Source organism: Kogia breviceps, chromosome 2 (assembly GCF_026419965.1).
Source record: "Kogia breviceps isolate mKogBre1 chromosome 2, mKogBre1 haplotype 1, whole genome shotgun sequence".
NCBI lineage: Eukaryota > Metazoa > Chordata > Mammalia > Artiodactyla > Physeteridae > Kogia > Kogia breviceps.
Window position 1 is genome coordinate 19595772 of NC_081311.1, and position 24043 is coordinate 19619814.

A 24043-nucleotide genomic window follows, 5' to 3' on the forward strand; every position below is an offset into this window, starting at 1 on the left:
CGTGTATTTTAAACCTCAGAACAACCGTTAACGACAACAATAACCACAAAATAAGTATAACCAATAAGCCAACAGTGCAGGAAATACGGAATTATGGAAAATACTCAATTTGTCCGAAAGAAGGCAGGAAAAGAGAAAAAAAAAGTTACAAAAGCAGAGGAGACAAATAGAGCACAAATAGTAAGTTACTAAATTTAACCGTAACCATATCAATAATTACATTAAAGGTAATTTAAAAGACAGAGATGGTCAGACTGGATAAGAAAAGCGAGATCTTACTGTATGCTGTGTACAAGGAAACAACTCTAGGAACTTCCCTGGCGGTCCAGTGATTAAGACTCCACGCTTCCACTGCAGCGGGTGTAGGTTCGATCCCTGGTTAGGGACCTAAGATCCCGCATGCTGAGTGGTGTGGCCGGGGGAAAAAAAAAAAAAAGAAAGAAAGAAAGAAAACAACTCTAAATATAAATACACAGATGGGTTCAAAAGGTAGAGTAGCAGTATTACTATGAGGCAATATAGACAACAGAACAAGGACCAGAACAAGAGACAAAGAGGGACATTTCATAACAATAAAGGGGTCAGTTCATCAAGAGGACACACCAATCTAAACATTGCTGCAACGTACAGAACTTCAGAATACGTGAAGCAAAAATTGGTGGTACTGAAAGAAAACTCCAATTTTAGTTGAAGATGTTAACACTCCTTTCTCAGTAACTGATAGAAGAGTAGACGGAAAATCAGTACGGATATAGAAGACTTGAACAACAATTATCAATCAACTTTGACCTAATTGACATTTCATAACACTCCACCCCAAAACAGAGAAATACACATTTGTTTTTCCAATTGCACATGAAATGTTCACCAAGACAGACTATATTTCTGGGCCATAAAATTAGTGTCAATAAATTTAAGGAATTGAAATCTCACAAAGTATGTTTCCTGACCACAGAATTAAACTAGGCATCAATAACTGAATGATATCTAGAAAATTTCCCAGATTCTGGAAATAAATATATCAAAAAAGAAATTACAGAGGAAATTACAACACATTTTGAACTGAATGAAAATGAAAACACAATGTATCAAAATGTATAGGATGCTTAGAGGGAAATTCATACCTTTAAAGGTTTATTTTAGAAAAAGAAGAAAGTATAAAACCAGTGATCGATCTTCACCTTAAGAAACTAGAAAAAGTAGAGTAAATTGAACACAAAATTAGAGTGGAAATCAGTGAAGTGGAAAATGGACAAATAGTACAGAAAAATCAATGAAACGGAAAGCCTAGTTGTTTGAAAATATAAATAAAATTGTTAAATTTCTAACGAGGCTGATCAGGAAAAAAGCAAGAAAAGACAAAAATTACTAATATCAGGAGTGAGAGAAGGAACACTGTTATAGATCCTAAAATCTTAAATTGATAATAAGGAAATAGTATTAACAACTTTGTGCAATGCAATTCAGCAGCTTTGCTGAAATAAACACACTATTTGAAAGACATAAACCACCAAAGTTCAGTCAAGAAGAAATAAGTGGAATAGCTCTGTATGTACTAAAGAAATGGAATTTATAGCTAAAAAGCTTCACAAAAAGAAAACCTCAGGCCCCAGTGTCTTCACTGGTAAGTTCTACCAAATATTTAAGAAAGAAATAGTACCAATTCTGTACAATCTCTTGCAGAAATTGGAAGAGGAAGAAACTCTTCCCCAATCTTTTATATGTGGGCAGAATTTTCATTATATCAAACCCAGACAAATACATAACAAGAAAAGACTAGAGATCATATCTCCCATAAAGATACAAAAAATTTAAACTAAATACTAGGAAATAAAACCCAGCAATATATAAGAAAGATAATACATCATGGTAAAGTGGGATTTATCCCAGGAATGCAAGGTTTGATTAACACCCAAAAATCAATCCATGTAATGAAATTAAGAAAAAAACTTGATTTGCAATGGTTTAAAAAATTAGTTAGGAATGCATTTAACAACAGGAGTGCAAGACTTGTACCCTGAAAACTATAAAACATTGTTGAAATAAATTAAATAAAACCTAAATAAAATGGAAAGACATTCATGTTCATGGATCAAAAGACTTACCATTGTTAAGACCCTTGCCAAATAAATCTACGGATTCAACACAAGCCCTGCCAAAATCCCAGCTGACTTCTTGGCAGAAATTGACAAGCCAATACTAAAACTCATGTGAAAATTCAAGGAACCCAGAACAACCAAAACAATACTGAAAAAGAAGAATAAAGAGTTGAAGGACTCATACTTCCTGACTTTAAAACTTACTACAAAGCTACCGTAATCAAGATAGTGTGTTACTGGTATAAGGTTAGATATATAGATCAGTGGAATATATATTTTTAAAAAAACTCTTAAAACTCAATAATAAAACAAATAGCTTACTTGAATAAAATTTTCAAAAGATACGTTATCAAAGAAGATATATGAATAGACAATAAGCACATGAAATAATTCTCAACGTCATTAGTAACTACAAAAATACAAATTTAAAAAATCCAGGGCTTCCCTGGTGGCGCAGTGGTTGAGAGTCCGCCTGCCGATGCAGGGGACGCGCGTTCGTGCCCGGGTCCGAGAAGATCCCACGTGCCGCGGAGCGGCTGGGCCCGTGAGCCATGGCCGCTGAGCCTGCGCATCCGGAGCCTGTGCTCCTAAACGGGAGAGGCCACAAGGGTGAGAGGCCCGTGTACCAAAAAAAAAAAAAAAAAAAAAAATCCAGTGAGGTACCACTACATACTAATAGAATGGCTAAACAAAACTGACAATACCAATATGAGCTAGGATATAGAGCAACTGGAACTCTCATTAATGGTCAGAATGCAAAATGGTATAACCAGTTTGAAAATAGTTGGCAGTTTCTTATAAAATTAGAAATATACTTACCATTTGACAATAAAGACGTCCGTGAATGTTTATAGCAGCTTAATCCATAATAGCCGAAAGCTGGAAGCAACCCAAATGTCCATCAATGGGTGAACTGATAAACAAACATTGGCATATCCGTACCATGCAGTACTATTACAGCAATAAAAAGGAATTATTAGTACTCATGGGGACTTCCCTGGCGGTCCAGTGGTTAAGACTCCGTGCTTCCAGTGCAGGGGGCACAGGTTCGATCCCTGGTCAGGGAACTAAAATCCCACATGCCGTGCAGCACGGCCAAAAAAAAAAAAGAAAAGAAAATATTAGTACCCATGAACACATGGATGAATTTCAAATGCATTAGTAAAATAAGCTATAGACTCAAAAGCCTACATACTCTATGATCCCATATACCTGAAATTCTAGAAAAGTCACGATTATAATGAAGGAAAACAGACAAGTGGTTGCCAAAGTCTGGGATGGGGAAAGAGGAGTAAATGCAAAGCAACACAAGGAAATTTGGGGGGTGAATAAAATAGTCCATATCTTGATTGTGGAAGTGTTACATGACTGTATACATACATTTGTCAAAACTAATTTAACTTAAAATGGGTGAATTTTACGCTGTGTAAATTATACCTCTGTAAAGTTGATTTTTTTTTTTTCAACATCTTTATTGGAGTATAATTGCTCTACAATTGTGCGTTAGCTTCTGCTGTATAACAAAGTGAATCAGCCATACGTATACACATATCCCCATATCCCCTCCCTCTGGCGCCTCCCTCCCACCCTCTCTATCCCACCCCTCTAGGTGGTCACAAAGCACCGAGCTGATCTCCCTGTGATCTCCTTGTGCCACGCGGCTGCTTCCCATCAGCCATCCATTCTACATTTGGTAGTGTATACATGTCCATGCCACTCTCTCACCTTGTCCCAGCCCACCCCTCCCCCTCCCCGTGTCCTCAAGTCCACTCTCTAAGTCTGCGTCTTTATTCCTGTCCTGCCCTTAGGTTCTTCAGAACCACTTTTTTTATAAAGTTGATTTTTGAAAATTATGAGCATCATTATTTAATTCCCATGTGATAGTGCTCTGAAGGGAAGGTATAGGTACCAAGAGAGCATTTAATATGGAATCCTGAAATCTGAGAAGGCTTCCCTGAGGAAGGGAAGTCACGAATGAGGTATAAGGAGGCCCATAAATGACCAGGTGAGGAAGGGAAGGGATGAGGCCGGGGGAGGCATGCGTGTAAAGGCCCTGAGGCGTGAATCCTTCCTGCAGCAGACTTTCCAATAGGAATTCCACTTCTGCTTGCCCAACCCTGACACCGGTGGGTAGTTCACTGTTGTAATTAATTATTGTAATTAATAATCATAACCACTATTCATTGAAGACTCACTATGTCTTTGACCTAATACAAGGCAATTATTCCTCATCAGATTTACTCTTCAAAATTGTACCCACAAGGTAGATTCAATTAGTATACTCTTTTTATGGATAAGAACTTTGAGGCTCAGAGAGAAGAAGTAATTTGTCCATGTCCACACAGCTAGCAAGTGGCAGAGCCAGAATGCAAACTCAGGTTTTTGAAACTCCAGCCCTTGAGTTCCTAGAAACTGCTTTACACAACTTCAGTTAGACAATTCATTGGCTCCCCTCTCCAGGCCAAATATCACTACCTTTCCAAACTCTTCTCATATAACTTAGTCTCCAATCCCTTCATTGACCATTATCTGTAAACACTGTCCATGTCCCACTTGAAATTCAGCTCCCAAATCTAAACTCAATAATGTTGGAAGAGAAAGCTTTGTACAGTTAATAATCTATTACAATGAGATCACTTGAAACCCCGTTCCAAAGAACAAGTAGATTTCATAGCCTTATTTAAGGGATACAGACATGCAGACATAACTGAGAATCTCTTGAATTTCCTTTCTGGAAAACAGGGTTGTGTAGGGGAGAGTGTACAGCCTCGGGAGTCCAATGCAAGCTGGGTATCCTGGCTTTGACATTCACAGGCTCTAAGTGTGTAACCTTGGGCTGGGTTTGTAACCTCTCAGTTTTCTCATCTGCAAAATAGGGCTAACAATATTATTCTTGCAGGGTTTTTGTGGATCTTAAATGAGAGAACATTATGGAAAACAGCCAGCATACAGCCTGCCCATAGTAAGTGCTTTTTTAAAGGTCTTTTTAAAGGCCCTAAGCAGGCTTCCCTGGTGGCTCAATGGTTAAGAATCCTCCTGCCAATGCAGGGGACACGGGTTCGATCCCTGGTCCAAGAAGATCCCACATGCTGCAGAGCAACTAAGCCAGTGCGCCACAACTACTGAAGCCTGCGCGCCTAGAGCCCATGCTCTGCAACAAGAGAAGCCACTGCAATGAGAAGCACTCGCCGCAACTAGAGAAAGTACGTGCGCAGCAAGGAAGACTCAGCGCAGCCAAAGATAAATCAATAAATAAATCTATTAAAAAAATGAAGGTCCTAAGCAGTTAGATTCCCAAGGGTCTGGCAGCTATGCTTCCTGATTCTAAGTCTACTATTCTTTTCCTCGTGGGCTGCAGATAAACTGTTTTCTCCTTCCTACCTTAGAGATATGTTTGAGGCTTCACTCTCTGGGAGGTTTATTCCTCTCAAGCAGCACATTTTCTCCTTGCTGCTGCAGAAGCCCAGGATGAAAAGCATAGGGATGCTTCAAGGGTCTACTTTAAACTACAACCTAGTGGCTTCTAGGTTTCTATAAACTTTATAAGTGAATGGGGGTGGATGTGTGTGGCAGGAAAGGATCTGACCTGCTACTATAAATAAATACTACCATGATTTTAAATTTAGGTACCCTAATTGATAATATGAGGGCACTCATCGGAGGTGGGACAAGAAGGGTAGGGTTGAGTTTTCCTGTGCCCAGACTATCTGGTCATCTCCAGGGCCTTCTTATTGAATACTCAGTCTTTGGGCATTAATTAAATTCTTTAGTGGCAAGTTAGTCCAGTGTGTGGCAGGATCTCCACCCTTTCTAGATGAAACTGCTCCATCTACAGTCCTTGCTCAGGGATTCTGAGCTAGGTAGCTCTCTGAACTTAGAGGAAACTGATTGGTGCCAGGGTGGACACCTGACCCAAGGGTGTCCATAGGTTGACCAGTGACCAATGAGGTGATGTGGTGACATGGACTCTGACCAATATGGTAGCAGTAATTAACTCTAGGAAACCTGTTTCCTTTAGGACTGGGGAGGGATTCAAAAGTGAGACCTGGGGTTAACAGGCTTATGAGCTTACGTGCAGAGGACAGCATGGGCTTTGAGAGAGATAAAGAGAGCAGCTTCTGGTTCTGACAGCTTTTCATTCCTAACATCATTCATTCACTCCTTCACTCAACCAATACTTATTGAACACCTACTATAAATCAGGCCCTGTGCTAGATCCCTCTTGAAATTCAATATAATCTTTGCTCTCCTGGTGCTTCTAAGCTGATGACAAACATTAATAAAATCATCACAGGTAAATGAATAATTCTTAAACTTTGCTGACATATGAAGAAAAGATATAGATAGGGAGCTATGAGAGATTGAACAGGGACGTCTGACCTAGTCTGGGAGCCTGAGAAGGCTTCCCCAGAGAGGTGAAGTTTGAGCTGAGAAGTGAAGGACAAATAGGAGTTATTTAGTTGAAGGGTGAATTTAGGTAGAGAAATGTGTTCCAGGCAGAGGAGCCAGAATGTGCAAAGAGTCAGGAGGGAGCATGGCTTGTTGAAAGGAGCTTGTCATAAATCCACTGTAGCTGGAGTGGAGTGTAGCTGGGCATTAAATGCCATTCATGTCTATATACAAAAGTTGTTATTTTTTTTTTAATGTGGCCTGAGGAGACTCTCTTCCTTGAAAACAAAAGCCCAATGGACAAAAGCACCTACTGTGTACCCCAGGTGCTCAGAGGGGTACAAGATCAATGAAATAGTTTCATCCCAGGCTCCACCTTTTACTAGCTGTGTGACCTTGGGCAAGTTACCTAATATCTCTGAGGCTCAGTTTATGCATCTGGAAATGGAGACAATAAAATCACTTGTACTGAGTTGTGATGAGGATTAAAGAGATGATGCCTGTGTGCATGCCTAGTTTGACATGTGGCACATAGTAGGTGCTTAATGCACACTTTTGATATTAGCCAAATGACTGAGAAAGGACCATGGCGCTATAAGAACTCACTTCTTTTTGCACACTGGTGGGGGGGTGGAGGTGGGGTAAGACTAATACAGTGTTCAAGACAAGGTAGTAAACAATGCAAGAGAACCGGAGGGATGAGCCAAGGCAGGGGTCAGATGGTCAGCACAGGGAAACACAGCCATGTCCACGGGCTGGCATATCTGGGAGCTTGGGCATGAAGCATCCTGGGGCCAGAGGGGAGAGGATGGAGCTGGAGCCAAGGAGAGGGGAGCTGGGGAAGGGGATTGTGTGGGGCTGCGGACATGGGTCCACTTTGAGAGGCCAGCTCCACTCTGGGACAGAAAGTCCAGTGAACAGACATCAGTACTTATGAAGCTCTCATTCCCCACTGAATCCCAGGTTCTAGCAGGTGCTCAGTGTTAAATGGATGGACAGATGATGGTTATCTAGGCACAGAGTCACATCCATCACATGCAGTGTGTGAGGGCTGGGAGCATCTGTGCTGTGGCTTTGAGCAATCTGTCCATCTGGTCCAGGGCTCCCCCCATAGAAAGTCACCTGCAGCAGAATATAGGGTCTCAGTCCCAGAGCTTCTGAGACATGGAGCCAGGCCCTAGTCATGGGGTTTGGGTTCTGGACCGGGTTTATTCCAGAAACTACAAAACTTGGCAGATTTACTGAGAAGGTGAAGATTTATACAGTCCCATGGATAAATCCTTCAGAGTGAGATAGAGAGTAGCAACACTGAGGATGTCCTGGCTTCTCTCTGTATGTACGTTCATATCACCTCATTCCATAAATGCATTGTGGTATGTTTAATATTTATTACCCAAGCGTTGCTCTTTTTTTAAAAAAGTCACTGTGGAAATGGAAGTAAAGAAAAATAAAGTTGGGAAATTTTAATGGAAACCAGGTGGAGTTGATACCCAAAATATATGCCATAAGGTCCTATAAAACTGTCAGAGGTAGGCTAAAAATTTGGTTCTGAGCTGTCTCCTTGCCTGAGCAAAGAGAGAAACAGGGATGGTCACCAACTTTATGGTGTTCAGAAGAGAAACCACCAGCAACTCAGTGAGATGCAGCCTTTCAGGGTATTGAGATCTGGGGTGCTTTCTCCCTGGGTCCTCACACAAAGGAGAACCATGGGTACACAGGGCCCCTGCGAGCACTCTGGTGTGAGCTGCTTTTACATTTCCTGCCCCTAGGTTGCTGGAGACCAAGAGAGGTGTTCCTTCAAAACCTGGGGATGAAGGAACTGGATAACACCAGCTTTATTCTCCACCTGGCACTGGAAGCCAATGTAAAGTTGGTCTTGGCAAAAATGGAGGTGTAATTAATGAGAAGACTATTAAGGGAGTGAGAGTTACAGAGCCATCCCCAGCTGTGGGGTTTCACTTGGCTTACCCTCCAGTGACTCACGGGCTTATGAGCAATCCTCATATGCCTGATTTAGAGGACTTACTCACCCTTCAGAGAAAGACTTTAATGCAATAAAGCAAATGTCAGCAAGTGGGATGCGGCTTAGCACATCACCCCAGCCTGCATCCAGCCTCCCCCTCCCTGGCTCTCCCTGCTTGTGGCCCCTTCAGCCACTCAGCACCTGGACAGGCCCACACAATGGGACACATTCCAAGGCAGAGCGGAGGCTCAGAGATATGAAACCAGGGAGGGACCTCAGGTAGACCAAGCCCTGAAGTTTGGTCCAGCAAGATTAGAGATTAGCTCTAAAGCACTAGTTAGGGGCAGGGTGAGGGCTAGAACCCAGGATTTCTTCTTCCTCTACAGTGCTCTTCACTCCACTTTCCTCCCCTGGAAACCCTGCTTGGATTATGCAGATGAGGGGTGCAGGCTGAAGGAAATGCAGCTTCCCCAGTCTGGGTGACATTCTTATCTGAGGACTCTCCAAGGAAACAGTGGGGAAGGAAAGGTGTGTGGGGAGCAAAGTCTCAAGCAAAGTCTTTGAGGTGAGACGTTTAGAAAGAGCTGGGCTACCCTGGGCTCGGCCGCCATCTTGCTATTTACTGACATGGTGCTTGCTGGGGGGAGCTGGAGGCCTCTCTGGACCCCCGCCATAATCAGGGGGTATGGATTGGAATCCCTGTGTGAGGCGCGTATGGTATCATTCCCAGCCAACTTCCCAGTCCCCTTGATTAGGAAACAGGCCCCAAGAGTTCGGCTGGAGCAGAGGCATAAGCCATGGGAATACGCAAATATTGCCCCTTCCTTCCTCCACCACACAGAGAAAATTACTGAGAAGGCAAGTCAATCCAGTCTTGGATTTAAATCAACTCATTGAGGGATTTACCTAGGAATTTCTGAGGGAATTATCTGGAAGAATTAATTCCAAGGGTAAAAGAGGGAGAACAGGCATTTAAGGTAAACCTTTACCTAGTTCACTTATCTGTCCCTTGGTCATTTTTCCAAACTTTTCTGAGACTCTGCCACATGCCAGGCACTGGAGAGAGGGGGCTGACCACAAGCTTGACACTCAGGTTTGCTGGAATCAAGGGTCTTGAGCTCTAAGGGACTTTTGGGATCATCTAGCTTAGTTCACTCATTTCATGGATGAAGTGGAGGTTCAAGTTGAACTCTGCCTGGGGCTCACAAAGAGCCCAGGGTGGATGGATGCTCTGACCACCTCTCCATGTGGCCTGAGCCTGAGGAGTTCTCTTGCAAGTGAGCCAAGGGAAGCCTCCCAACTGGAAAGCATTATTCTGTATTGTTATGATCACCAGCTGGTGAGCAGACTGTATAGCCTCATGCCTCCAACTGCACACCCACCACCATCACCTTAGCGTTCATTGGGAAATAAAACCCAGTGAGGCAGGCAGGGCCCCGCCTCAGTGTATCCCTGCCTTACCCCAACTCATCAACATGAGGAAGCGTTTTTGTTCTTCTTACTATTTTTATTTTGCACTATAAAAAACAACAACATCATCAACCAGTAACATACTGCTTTTCTTCACATTCATATGGATTTTAGGAAATTATTGCCTTTTCCCCTGGAGAAATAACCTACAGACAAAAAAGAAGTAGTACCACATTGAGAAATCTGCAAAGCCCAGAAGTCAACAGCTTGAAGACAACCCCGAGGGGCAGGGAAGAAAACAAGTGTCACCAGAGATGAGACAAGCACATATAAGGACAGCAAGCTGGGGTGACAACCGTTTCAATACCACTGACCCATACAGTGGGTACCCTTTCTCTCCTGGCATCCAGTGCCACCACCTCAAAGGGGTGATTGTTGGTCTATGGTCTAGAGAACTCTTTTCAAATGACGCCAGAGTTGCTTTGAGGAGAGGTGCAACGAGAAAGGTTCAAGTATGAGTAAGGATCATGCCAAAGTCCAAAGTCAGGGTAAAACCCGCAGTGAAGAGGAAACCAGAAGTGTTACTGTCTCACTACTTCACCCAAATGACTCCACCTGACCCAAGACAGAGTCTCAAAAACATCTGAGGGTTCAAATCAGCGTATACATCATGTCCCTAAAACCCTGTAGGGTTACTTTCCTGACTAGGTGGTGATCAGCTTATGCCCTGAAGCAACAGAGACAGATACGGAGACTGCCAAAGTTAAAAAAATAAGGTGAAAATTGTGCTTCCTTCAAAATGAATTGGCTTTGTTACTACTGCCTTTTCCCCTGGTCCAGCAACTGCTTTCTCTCATGTTGCTGCAGGTATTTATTGCCTTATGCTTGAAAAGAAAAGGCAAACTTTGAGGTGCAAAGACTGGGCAGTCCTGAGGGCAGGGGGTCTGGAAATACAGTAGTCAGCACGTGCTGTGCTCTCATAATGGCTTGGCCTTCCTTCAGTCCCAAGAACCTATCCCCGAGGTCAGTCTGAAGTCCGTTTGCAAACCTGGTGACCCTTCACTGTCCCGCCAGGACAGCGGGACAGAGTGAGGTCTTCAGTATTGCACAGGTATGAAATGTCCACGAGTTAAAATACAAAATCACAGTTGTTCTTGGAGCTGGGCTGGTTCTCCCACCCTGGTCTTAGCAGGATGTGGCTGTGGCCATGGGGCTCTGGCTGAGCTCTGAGACCGCTGAGTGGGTGGGCAATGGTGCCAGCACCGAGGTAGGGAACGTGCAGTAGGAACCCTGCACGTCGGGGCTCAGTGTCTGCAAATGGGCTATGAACGAAGGGCCGGCTGCCTCCCCCTGGGAGGAGGGAGCCTGGGGGCTAGGAGCGGAAGGCAGGATCTCGGACTCATACTGTAAGAGCTGGCCCATGAAGCTGAAGTTGGGCGAGACCACACTCCTCCTCTGCTTGATGTAATCAAAGGCGTCCTTCAGGTGGAACTGCTTGGTCTTCATGAGGTAAGCCATGCAGATGGTGGGCGAGCGGGAGATCCCAGCCTCACAGTGAACCAGGACCTTGCCTCCCTTTTCCCTGACACAGTCTGGAAGAAAGAAAAGACCGTGGAAATGAGTTGGGATTGGAACTCAAAGGCAACTGGATTTAATTAAAGAATTTTTTTAAAAGGTGACCTAGTTATCCAATCATCATCCCTGCTCAACGTCTGTGGTCCCACACCAGGCTTTTGCCAGTCTTTAACCTCCGCTGCTGAGGACAGACTTTGGGGTCCCACCATGATGTGTATCTCTGCATAGGACCTTCGCAATCCTTAGTTCTCCAGGATACTTTCACAGGTTCTGCCACTGGAGGTGCTAGACCTGGAGTAACTCCTTTCTGGGGGATGCCATCTTAACTCAGGTTCCATGGATGCGTTTCAAGAAGACTTTGGGAAAATCTCTGAAGCTGCATGCAAGTTTTTATTGCACATTCACATTTCCCTGAGAGGGTCCCAGGCTCTAAGACTGACTTAGAGAAGCAATGCCTGCCTCTCGGGGTCTGATTCTAATGGTGATGACCTAGCCCTCATCCTGGTTGAGGTCTTCCAGCCTCCCTGGGATTCCTGTTTGGTTGTGCCAGGGCGGGATGCTTGGCTCAGCACTGACGGTTCCCAACCAACCAAACATACAATAAATAGTGCACAGCCACTAATTATAGCCTTGGCTAAGTAACGCTTACTAGACGGAGGATATAAATGGCTTTGGTAAACTCCATCTTGAACAACAATGGGAGTCACTGCTATAAAGCTACCACCTTCAGCATTCGTTAACTCAATATGACAAAAGCGGGGTGCCCTCCTTTTCTGTTCTACTCCTCCCTCCAAAAGAGATCCAACTGTTAAAAATGAGCAGGGGTAAAAGGTTAAACATATATACACATCAAATAAAAACCACAAAAAAGAGTCTTTCCAATTCCCTCTCTTGCTAGTGAGGAAACAATTACATCACAGGAAGTTAGATGTCCATGGCACTAAGTAAGGCCACAGTATGCAAAAACATTTAAGATTTTGAAGGGCAAATAAAAAGTCAGCGTCCGGGCTTCCCTGGTGGCGCAGTGGTTGAGAGTCCGACTGCCGATGCAGGGCACACGGGTTCGTGCCCCGGTCTGGGAAGATCCCACATGCTGCGGAGCGGCTCGGCCCGTGAGCCATGGCCGCTAAGCCTGCGCGTCCAGAGCCTGTGCTCCGCAACGGGAGAGGCCACAACAGTGAGAGGCCTGCGTACTGCAAAAAAAAAAAAAAAAGTCAGCCCCCTTACCCACCTCCCTCCTCAAGTTCAAGAAATTTGCAAATGCATCTCTAAGATCTGAAAGATCCAGTTTCTGAGGAGTCAGGGAGGAACCTGGAGTTTCCCCAACAGGATGAAAATCCCAAAGGACACATCAGGGTTCCTCATTAGAAGTGCCCCAGTCTCTGATTCAAAACAAAACGAAAAAAGTTCCTGTAAATTAGTTCAAAAGGGACTCCAAGTTCCTAGGATTATAGGGTTGTGACTCCAACCTTCTTTTGCTCCTCCACCTGCAAAAAGCTGGTAGTCTAGCTTTTAATTGGCCCAGAGCCAAATCCCAGAAAGCAAAGGGCCTACAGTGTGTTGCTTCTGGATCCCACTTTACCCCTGGGGGCTTGCCTTCTATATGTGGCCCTCGGAAGGGGTCAATGCATGGTTCGGCCTCAGTCCCCCCTTCCTTCAGCAGGGCAAGGAGTCTGGGGAAAAGCATCTCGTGTGCCTTCAGAATGCTGTGGGTTTGTGCGGTTGTGTACCCAGACACAATGCACACACAGGATGGGGAGGGAGGCTTCTGAGAAGTGATGGGGGCGGGTTTCATGACCTCACTGAGAAGCTATCTAGGTCATTAAATAACAGGCTGACAAGGGCAAGGCTTTCCCAGGGACAGGGAGAACAAGTCAAGGGTTTCCCACCCTGACCCCATCATCTTGACTGTCTCTCAGAGACTCCAAAGGAATCATCGCAGCCCAGAGGCTCAGGAAACAGGGAGGCAGGCTCGGCCTTTTGCCTCTGGTGAGTTTCTCCGCAGGCTTCTGTGGAGTAGAGATTGAGTGTGCTGAGCAGAGGGCCCGCCACGTGGTGGAAGGGGGGCCTTTAACGGCTCCCTGCACCAAGTAATCATTGCTGCACCCAGCACCGGCCTTTCTCCCTCCGACATCCCTCACAGCACGACGCAGGAAGATCACTGCTCCGCTTCAACAGCTATGCACGTTACGGGGAAAGAAGGACTCTGGAAAGGGAGGCAAGCCCACAAGGATGGGGAGTGGTGGGTGCTTGTAAATCTGAGACACAAAAAAGTCAGTCCAGCCCCCAGGGGAGATGGTTGAGGGAAGCAGAGATGTCAAATGAAAGAACAATCCAGCCTGCTCGAGGAGGTGGAATCCCAAGGCCCGAAGCCCTTTCTAGGCGGAGGGACCAGAGTTTTCCAGGCCTACACATGGAGTAAATGATAACTGCCTCATGGAACGTACAAAGGATGCAAAAAGATGCCAACTTCTCTGTGCATAAAGCGCAGAGCTTGAGACGAGCGCTATCTTTAGTCCAAAATCAGCTGAAAATGCAAAACAATTGCCCTCAAAGCAGTTTGCCAAAAACCGTGGAAAGCTGCTGGGGCCCTGGGGGCTCAGTGCGTAAGGAGTGCTCTCTCAGTCCTTCTGTTTGCTTTTAAAAATATCCCAACCTACGTAGAAGCACAGTTCGGGTGGTTCTTTCCCTCCCCTGCTTCCCTGGCATGGAGCATCACACACGGATGCACCCTGCTTCCCACCCAGCCAGAAACACTAACAAGAGAGACAGAGTATTGCTATAAATTGTAGTAATTCATTTATCTTGCAAATTAAAGCTCCTATTAATAGCAATTCAAATCCTTCCCTCTGTCGTTTCGGTCGGTGCATCCAACCAGCCAAGCTGGCTCTACAACAAGATGCTTTTCTTCTCCGTGAAGGGAATCCCCATCAGTACATCAAAATCCAAGAACACGCTCCCCTAGGGGGCCCCCAAAACAACTGAGGGGGAATGGCGGCACCTACCAATGAAATCTATTGCTTCTTGAAAATGGGAGCTGATGTTAGCGGCATGGCTGTCTTCCACGGGGATCCATTTGTAGTGCAGGTGGGTCGTGCAGGCCTCAGAGGTCCGTCGCGAGACGTTCAGCAGAGCCGTGATGTGCAGGTTGGCGAGGAACTCGCACTTGGATGCATGGTAGGCACTTCCAAGGTAGAGGAACGGAAGGATTTCGACTGGGCCGCCCTGGAAGCAGGGGCAAAGGAGGACAACCAGGAAATGTTGGATTAGCTTGCTCTTTGGGGAGAAGAAACAAAACAATCCTGACCTATTTGTTTTCAGGTGGGAGGTTCCCTTTCTGGTTTCCAGGTAGAGAGTTCAGAGTCAGCACAGTTCACCCAAGAGTGTGTGGGTGGAGCCTCCGTCCTGGTAAACTCTCTACCCTACATTACTGCCTTGTGACTCAGTGACAGCAAATCCCACACAGCTAAGATTTTCATTTTCTTATATATATTGAGGTGGTAGAAAATGCCGGCAGCCTTCCTATGCTGACAAGGATGAGAAGAGGGTGGTGTGATGGAAGACTTGAGAGGCCCGCGTTGTAGTTCTAGCTGCCCTGAGAGTGCCACAGTGAGCCCTTTAACCTTGGGGGCAGCCTCGGTTTCCTTCTAGATAAAATGGAAAACGGTTCAACAAGATAAGCCCCCTCCTTTACAATCCTGACGTTGTATATAACGTGTTTCATCAAACCTAGGACATTGTTGATCCTAAGATGCATTTGGAGCTCAGAGATGTTAAAATATGCTTCCCCCTGCCCCCCCCAAAAGTATACTTCTCAGAAGTGAAAATGACCACTATCTATCCAAAGTCCTCAGATAATAAAAGGCTGTTAGGCCATGAGGGCCTCATCTTTTTTTCTTTTTTCTTTTTTTTGGCTGTGCTGTGCTGCATGGCATGCAGGCTGCAGGATCTTAGTTCCCCAACCAGGGATCAAACCCGTGCCCCCGGCAATGGAAGCGTGGAGTCTTAACCACTGGACTGCCAGGGAAGTCCCAGGCCTGATCTTCCTCTTGTGGGGCTGAGTTTTGGTGAGAGACGCGGACATCTTCAACCTTTTGGGAGACCACCTATACCTGAGGTTTCTAGTTAAGAAGGATCCCCAAAGAACCAGAGACCATCTACCCTGAGGCAAAGCTAAAAAGAACAGCTAGCTAGTCGGACTCTGGCAGTCTCAGCATTTCCAGAGTGGCAAGAAAAGCCATTGTTCCGTACTTGGAACAATGGGAGCCACTGGAGATTTAGAGGGAAAACACTGAGCTGGGGTGACAGTGGCTGTGTCTTTGGCAGCCTTTCCCATATCATCCATCCGCTTCCTGTGTTTCCATTTCCTGTCCTGGAATAAGAGTAGAATGGAAACTCTCTGCCAGACCCACAATAGGGAAAGGGGCACGGGACGAGGGCCAGAAGAAGGCGATTCTCAAATTACCCAGCATGGGTGTTTGCTTTTTCTTTCCTGAGAAGTCAGGTGTGTAAGGCAAAGGCCAGTTTGGCCACTTGAAAGAAAGTTATAGGGATTTTACAAAAGGTAGTAATAGTAACCTGTCTTTTTATTAGCTGGCCCCTGAGCTTAACACTTTAGGTATATCTACATAGATCTCTCCCTCTCTTTAGAGCCTGGAAAATGCTGACACACCAGGCCTGGGATCCTACTCAATTTCTCCTGGAGCTTAGCCCAACACCCCTGAAACCATGTTTCTTTCCTTTTTTGAATCTTCTTTTTAGACTCAAGAGGAAGAAACCAAAGGCCTTCAGAAACCCCAAAGGTTAACACGACCTCACCCAGCTTCTCTCAAGGCAGAAGTGCTACTAAGAGTAGCACTAGGGGGTTCCCCAGATGAACCGTGGAAACACACCAGGGCCTCCCTGGTCCTTGCTTGGCCAAAGGTCTGCTGTGCTTTCACAACATCCTGCAAATTCTCAGTTTCTCTTTCACTTTCTGAGAAAGGAGGGGGAAAACACCACCCAAACAAACAAACAAAAATAGAAATTCAGCTAAGCCGGATGCCCATGGCTTGAAAGCCCAGGGTTCATCATACACTGTTAATTTTAATAAAAGAAAACAAACAAAATAACAACCCTGGCACCTCGCCAAGCTAATAGGTTTCCATTCAAGGAAAAGCCACCTGGCTGTATTTGGAAGTTTATCCCCAGGGGCAGAGCTCTGCTCGTGGCAAGCAGCTGGCATCTTAGGCAGCATCTAGAAATCTTCCTTCTTATGATTTGGGTATGTTCTTATTTTGTGCAAAGAATCTGAAAAGCTCCTCCTACCAAGTCAGATACCTAGAATAGCCCTCTTCCAAAAGAAGGCATGTGAAAAACAGAACAGGGTCCTGAGAAGAGCCAGATCAAGGAGTTAAGAGAAGGGAGTTCTGGGCCTAGTGCGGCCGTGAACCCAGCTGCAGGATTCTCGGCAAAATCAATCATTCCACCAGCTGTGACAGTTTTTCCCTCTATAAAATGGGAAGGTAGGTTTTGATCTCTGTTTTCTGCAGATGTGGGTCCTTGCTTGGTTTTTCCACATCCTCCTGCATTGTATAGGTAACCCCTGCCTGAGCCGTCCACTTTTTCTTCCTTTAATGAGTTGCCAGAAAGTACAGTTCTTTGAAGGGAAAAAAACCCACATGTTTGTAGACACATGAAATCCTCTAGTGTGTCTTGATCTCTGGTTTCAGAATTTATGGAATTAGAAGCATCAGAAACCCCTAGGGGAGGCTGCTTAACCAGCCAAATAGTAATTTCTCTACAACCCTCCCCCAATCTTCCTCCTTCAGTTAAAAATACCAAGACACGCCTTTACAGGTACTGGGTTGGTTTGCAGAAACTGCAGAGCATGAACAGTTACGAAGATCAACACAGGAAGCCTGAAAGTCAGCTCTGAAACACCTTCAGGGAAACCTAAACCAATATTTCAAAGCTACTCTGCACCTCCCAGGCCAGCTAATAATAATGTATCTTTCGCTTCCACTTTTTGCCAGAAGCCACCAAGCATCCTGAAGCGCGTTTGCTCTTGTCAGCTTATTTGCTGGAAGGAAGCCCATTTACTCTTAGATGGAAACTCAAGTTGGCAAGCAACAGAGGCTCTCTAAAGCTAGAGGCCTCTGCCAACTCCCTGATCCGCAAACGAACCAACCAAAGTTGCTGAGCAGGGAGTGGAAGAGCCAGGGTGCTGTGCAAGGAACAGAGACAGGAGCTAGGATGGTACTTCCACACGGTGTACCTGGTCGTAAGCCGGCCTGTAGCTGATGTTGAGCACTGACTTTCCACACTGACTGATGAGGGCTGTCTCGGTTTCAACCTTCTCTGGTGAAATGGGTTTTACGTCCACGCAACACTCAGGATATTCTGAGTGGAAAGTCTCATATCCCCCTAAAAGACAAAAAAAAAAAGCAAGAAAGATATAAGCATCGATTTTTCTCAGGCTGTCAGAAAATGCCCAGAATTGATCAATACCCTGAGTGTGGAATAGTAAAAAAAATATTCAGGTACTATACATTTTGGTCATATTAAAAAATTGAGCCAAAACATGTAATAGTTTTAGAATAGAAACGGGCTCCACAGACACACACACACGCTCTCTCTCTCTCTCTCTCTCTCTCCCCTAAAAAGCTATAGTTCAGAGAGGCAATGTTTAACTTTCTATGCCTATCAGAAGAGGCTTAAACTGTGAAAGGAAATATATCTGACATCTGGCAAATATTAACCAAATCCCTCCAGAAAACAAAAGCTATTTTCTCTCATTTATCTAAAATGCAGGTGTGATTATGCAGAATTTCATTAATTTGTGAACGAGACTCCTAAACTGGTCTGTTTCATCCCTAGTCCCTTAGCTCTAAACTGGATTATAGACGAAACCTCCTCTATTCATAAGGGAATGGAGGCTAACAGGAGGTTTAAACTCAGGGCAATAAAACAGCCCTGCCCTTTCTCTTTGCCAAGGTGCTAAGACCACTGCTGACAATCCTCTCCATAGGTCCAATGTAATGAATCTAGTCAATTACCATTCAAACCAGAGCAATGAGGCCTTCTGAACTTAATTCTCACCCCCTTAAGTAAAAAGTCTTTCTTTCTCCTTGATGACCACCTACTCTCCCTTTATCTCCTTATTACCCTCCCCTCCTGAACTTTCTCCCCAGCTACACACACACACACACACACACACACACACACACACACACACACACACCCTCATACCTGGCAGGTATGATTCTATAAAAATCCTAACTATATTTAAACTTCTCCAAATGGATCAGATCACTTGAGGTAAAAACTACTCTCTGAGGAAGTCATAGAAACTTGAGTAGGTAAGTTCTCAGGCCCATACATGAGGTAGGGAAGAACCAAACGAAACACTGGCCTCGAAGCCTCAGAATGCCAAATGCTGCTGGGTGCACAGGCCAGACTTGTGTGGGGAAACACTTTGATTCCAATCCAAAGGGACCTAAGACACTTCCAAGAGCCTCCAGAAAACCTGCTTCTTTTTCTGGCCCAGAGAATTCACTTGGGGTCAAATCATCAATTTTTTTTTTTTTTTTTTTTTGGCCATGCTGTGCAGCTTGTGAGATCCTAGTTCCCAGCTTATGGGATCTTAGTTCCCTGACCAGGGATTGAACCCGGGTCCTGGCAGTGAAAGTGCTGCCAGGAATTAGGAATTCCCTAAATCATCAATTAAATAAGCATTCTGACACTATGTATTTTTCCCAAAAGGCCCCCTTTTTTCTTCTGTCTTTTGGTGTTGTAATAGCCTCAACAGTGGAGCACATGGTGGTTTTTTAAACCCCTGCAGTAGGCAAATGGTTAATGGATTACACGGCAGCCTCCAGCTCTCTCCCAGAAGCTGCAGCCAATTCCTAGAATGAGTCATCTAGCCATTACTGCTTCCTCTCAGTTTGCTGGAACTGCCCCCAACCCCATTTAGCACACCCAAATCTCCCCTGTGGTCACTTCAACAAATAGCCAATTGGGCCTCCCCAAATGAGCTTCTGGACCTCCACAAGGACCACGTTCCCAGTCATGATGACAGGCCATACCAGAGGGAGGCGGAGGTGGAAAGTTTGAAGGTGTCTGTGGCTTAGTTTTCCCTCCCTCCCCACCATTGCCCCCATCCCTTCCCTCCCAGAAGGCAGAAAGAAACCACACTTACACTGACCCTCAAGCTTCCTCCGAAGAGGTGTCCCTAGTTAGCAAATCACTTCCTGTGCCTGGGCCTCAACATTTTGGGTCCCAGGAGACAAACTGAGTGATAGGGGATGGGAATCTGAAGTAAGAGCAGCCCACGCCCTCTCAAACTTCAGAATGAAGCTTGGGAAAGAGAAGCCTTCAGGCCACCTCATCTCTTGGCTTTAAACAGAGCACTTAAGAGTTGGCTATTGGGCTTCCCTGGTGGCACAGTGTTTAAGAATCTGCCTGCCAATGCAGGGGACACGGGTTCGAGCCCTGGTCTGGGAAGATCCCACATGCCCTGGAGCAACTAAGCCCGTGTGCCACAACTACTGAGCCTGCGCTCTAGAGTCATCGAGCCACAACTACTGAGCCCGCGTGCCACAACTACTGAAGCCCGTGCGCCTAGAGCCTGTGCTCTGCAACAAGAGAAGCCACCACAATGAGAAGCCCGTGCACTGCAATGAAGAGTAGCCCTTGCTCACCGCAACTAGAAAGCCCGCGGGCAGCCATGAAGACCCGACCCAACGCAGCCAAAAATAAAATAAATTAAAATAATAATAATAATAAAAAGAGTTGGCTGTTAGGAGGACAGACAGAAGGTGCGGGTGTGGGCTGGGTCCTGCCTGCCTGTTGACAAAATAAGGCAGGCAAAGTCTCGGTGTAGTTGAGGGACAGATAAACAGGCTCCTGCCTCTTCCAGCTGGGGTCAGGAGTCCTACAGATTAGATGGTCTGTCTTTCACCCACTCCCATCAGAGGCATGGAGAGACAGAACATTCCTCTCTGGTGCCTCACTTGAGCTGCAAGAGCCATGGCAGTTCTTTCGGCAGCTTCAATCCTCTTCAGAGTGATTCGATTTTTGATCACCACCGCATTACCAGGGGAGCTGAGCGGAGAAAGCACACGGACACTATATATAAATATGCACTGACAATGCCGTTAGGTCATCTCATTTTAGTGGGTTTTTTCGGGAGGGGTGGGCATTGAGGGAAGTGTAAAAGGCATTGCAGGACTTCCCTGGCGGTCCTGTGGTTAAGACTCTGTGCTTCCAATGCAGAGGGCGTGGGTTCGATCCCTGGTTGGGGAACTTAGATTCCATATGCTGTGTGGCCAAAAAAAAAAAAAAAAAAAGGTTTGCCCCACGATCTGAGATGCCACTAGATTAAAAACCTGAACTCTTATCTGGATGTGAGTTAGGTAAAGAAATAATTTTCTTTGGCAACAACTTAAAGTTTAGTACTGTTATAAGGGTAAGTATTAAACAATTTCTACTGAAATTTAAAACGGACATAACTTTTGACCTGGCAATTCTCATAATTTTACTGAAAGATAGTGCACATGCAAAAGCATTTGGACAAAGGTGTACTCTCCCACACTGCTTCAAATACTAAGGCTGGAAGCAAACTACTTACTGGCTATCACCAGGGGATGGGTTTAAAAAGTGAATAGGGCATGTATGCTCTGATATGGACAAACCTCTCAAGATCTAGTTAGATGAAAGAGGCAGGAACAGGAAATATACAAAATCATTCTATTTTTACTCATGGAAAATTAATTTATCTAAAGATGAACAAGAAATAGTTGACTGTTGTCTCTGGTGAGGAGAACTGGGTTCTAGGGTGTGCAGAAGATCCACTTTTCATTGTACAGGCTTTGTGCTGTATGTTACTTACATTAAAAAAATTTTTTTAACATTAATTTTCCTGAGATGTGAGTCTACAGAGCTGCCTACTTCCTGTGGCAATAACTTCCAAACTGCTAGCATAGCCCCCTGGAGAGGGGTGGGGAGCAGAGGTCGGACCAGGAAGGGTTTCCTGGAATGTAACTTTCATGCTACTGGAGAGGCAGAAGCTTTTTCTGTACTCACTGCTAAGAAGAGGAGACAAAAAGCGTATCAAAAAGAAATCAGGGGGCTTCCCTGGTGGCGCAGTGGTTGAGAGTCCGCCTGCCGATGCAGGAGACACAGGTTCGTGCCCCGGTCCGGGAAGATCCCACATGCTGCGGAGCGGCTAGGCCTGTGAGCCATGGCCACTGAGCCTGCACGTCCGGAGCCTGTGCCACAACAGTGAGAGGCCCGCGTACCGCAAAATAAAAAAAAAAAGAAATCAGGGACTATGTGTGAAACCTCTGCAGAGCTTGGAGGGCACTCTCCATCTCCTGGGGGCTGAGGCTAGGTAAAAGAGGAAGATCATCATCTTCTGCCTCTGTTGTTTGCCTAACGGGAATCAATAGGGGACAATCTGCAAGAGGTGCTAATAGAGGTGGGAGCTGCCCGTGTGCCTCTGGAATCTCCTGGTCTGGAATGTGTAAAACTCCACAAGTTGCACGGTTTTAAAACAGTGCTCTCACTCTCTCAGCTCACTGCACCTGAGCTCTGAACCACATCAGTGTTACATCTCAAGGTGTCTCCGTTAGAGTCACCTAGGCAGGCGCAGCCTAGGCTGAGTCCTCATGTCTGCCCTACAGGCTACGCCTTCCATACATTTGAGATTACAAAGGACTCAAATACAAGGCGTAAGCAGTCATAGGAAGTGACCCAGAAATCAATATTCTGGAGTCTTAGAGTAAATCACCCACCCACCACCAACGTCATCTCCCACAGCAGGTGGAATGGGCAGACTGTTGAAGCAGCTTCTGGGGATCTCAAACCAAATGCGACGCAATCCCCTTCACAGCCACCCTGTGGCACCTCTCACGTGTCCTGGCTCGCTGGCCAGCCTGCCTCCCACCCATGGCAGACAGCGTTAGGCCCTCCGGGTTTGGCCCACGACCAGTACAGATGATCCCGGGGTGGAGGAGAGGAGGTGAAAAGGGTGTCAGCTCCAAAGGGAGCTAGAGAAAGGCCTGGGAGGGGAGAAGGGGAAGCCAAGGAACAATAAAAAGCAATAAAATGAAATGGAAAGGAAGGGGAGGGGAGGTAAGGAGAGAGACTCGCCAGGGTCAAAAAGGCAAGAGGGTCGAAAAAGACGCAGCCTAACATACGTTAATCGTGCAGGAAGGAGGAAAGGGGACACTGCGGCGCCACGCTTCGGGGGTGAGGGTGTTGAGACCTGCTGATCCCTCCAGATCTGTCCATCAGGACGGCTCCACAGCGCAGGCCCCAGCGAGACCGCTTGAAACCGGCGCCAGGAAAGCCGGCCCGCGCCCAGCACTAGCCGACCGACCCCCAACTGAGAAGCAGCGCCCCCGGCTGCGTAAGCAACCCCACCCCACCCACCGGGGCCGAAAAGCCGATCGTCAAGCGCTTTCGAGGAACGCGAGTGGGGAAGCCGTGAGCGCTGACAGTGGCAGTACCCTCCCTAGCGCACGTCAAGCCTCAAGATGCAGACTCCCGCCAGCGGAGAACTGCTCGGGTTCTAGTGTCGAGGAAGGTGCCCGGCGCCAGCAGGGGACCCCAGAGCCCGTGGTCGTCCCGGCGCGGGCAGTGACAGGGGACCGGCGTCCCCGACGCGCTCACCTTTGAGGAAGTAGACCCGCGGGCCGGCGGGCAGGCAGGCGAGCAGCGAGGTGAGCACAACGCGCGCGGCGCTCTCCTCGCGCAGCTTCTGCCAGTGGCGGCTGCCCTGGTCCAGCACAACCACTGCCGCCACGCCGCCGCCGCCCTCCTGCAGCAGCCGCGCGCGCGCCGCCTCGTCCGGCAGCACGTAGCGCGCCGACACCGCGCCTCCGCGGGCCCGCCGCAACACCACCGAGTTGAGGTTGACGTTGAGCGAGCCGCGCACGCTCGAGGCGGCGAAGGCCAGGTAGGGCCGGCAGTCGAGCACCACACAGCGCGCCGCAGCCTCCTTGCGGAGCATCTTGCGCAGCTGGCGCCCGTCGAGCGACGTGACCTTCATGCCGCCGCCGCCCAGCGGCCCCGCGCCGTGCTCCCCGTAGGTGCCCACAGCCAGGGTGCCGGCGAGGCCCGGGAGGGCGACCCGCGGGGCTGCGGCCGGCCGACCGAGCCCGGCGCCGGAGAGACTGCTCAACTCTTCTTTCCCGCCCTGCACGCTCGGCACCCGGCCTGGCCACTCGCCGCCCCAGAAGCCGGGGATTCCGCCGGCAGCTCAGCATTTTATGTGAATGGGTGTACAGCCTGTGACGTGGCTGCCCATATAAGGCCGAATAAGGGTATTTCCCCGCCCCTTCGGGCTGTGGCCACGCCCCCCGGGAGCCGGACGCGCTGGGCGGGCGCCGAGCGTTAGTCAGCCTGAGAAAGAGGAAGTGGAAGGCAGCTTGCTGTGCTCTCTGTAGCGCTGCTCGGAGACACTCACTCGCGCATCACCGGGGACTGCCGGTGGGGTGTCAGGAACGCCACGAGGCCGAGGTGACCCACGCTGTGCGGGAAGAGGAGGAAGCGGGGGAGGCAGAGCTGGAGTCGCGCCATCGGTTTAGAGTTTCAGAGTTTCATAGACGTAGGTTCAGAACCC

The 24043-nt window shown here is 47.0% G+C and overlaps 1 protein-coding gene across 1 annotated transcript; it reads right to left on the reverse strand.

The window, feature by feature from the left end:
- Positions 1 to 9937: 9937 nt before the first annotated feature.
- Positions 9938 to 23704, reverse strand: DUSP5 (dual specificity phosphatase 5). The gene is made up of 4 exons (XM_059054906.2): positions 23092 to 23704; positions 17693 to 17841; positions 14442 to 14661; positions 9938 to 11453 (listed from the first exon to the last, which is right to left on the reverse strand). The coding sequence occupies exons 1-4, from the start codon at positions 23468 to 23470 to the stop codon at positions 11047 to 11049; spliced, it is 1155 nt and encodes a 384-aa protein (XP_058910889.1). The 5' UTR covers positions 23471 to 23704; the 3' UTR covers positions 9938 to 11046.
- Between the last annotated feature and the right edge of the window lie 339 nt (positions 23705 to 24043).

Excerpts from the sequence above, each read along its gene's own strand:
- DUSP5 (XM_059054906.2), bottom strand. The coding sequence starts at position 23,470 with ATGAAGGTCACGTCGCTCGACGGGCGCCAGCTGCGCAAGATGCTCCGC. Across the intron at positions 17,842-23,091 it reads GCGGGTCTACTTCCTCAAAG|GGGGATATGAGACTTTCCAC; the intron begins GTGAGCGCGTCG and ends TTTGTCTTTTAG. Across the intron at positions 11,454-14,441 it reads AGAAGCAATAGATTTCATTG|ACTGTGTCAGGGAAAAGGGA; the intron begins GTAGGTGCCGCC and ends TCTTTCTTCCAG.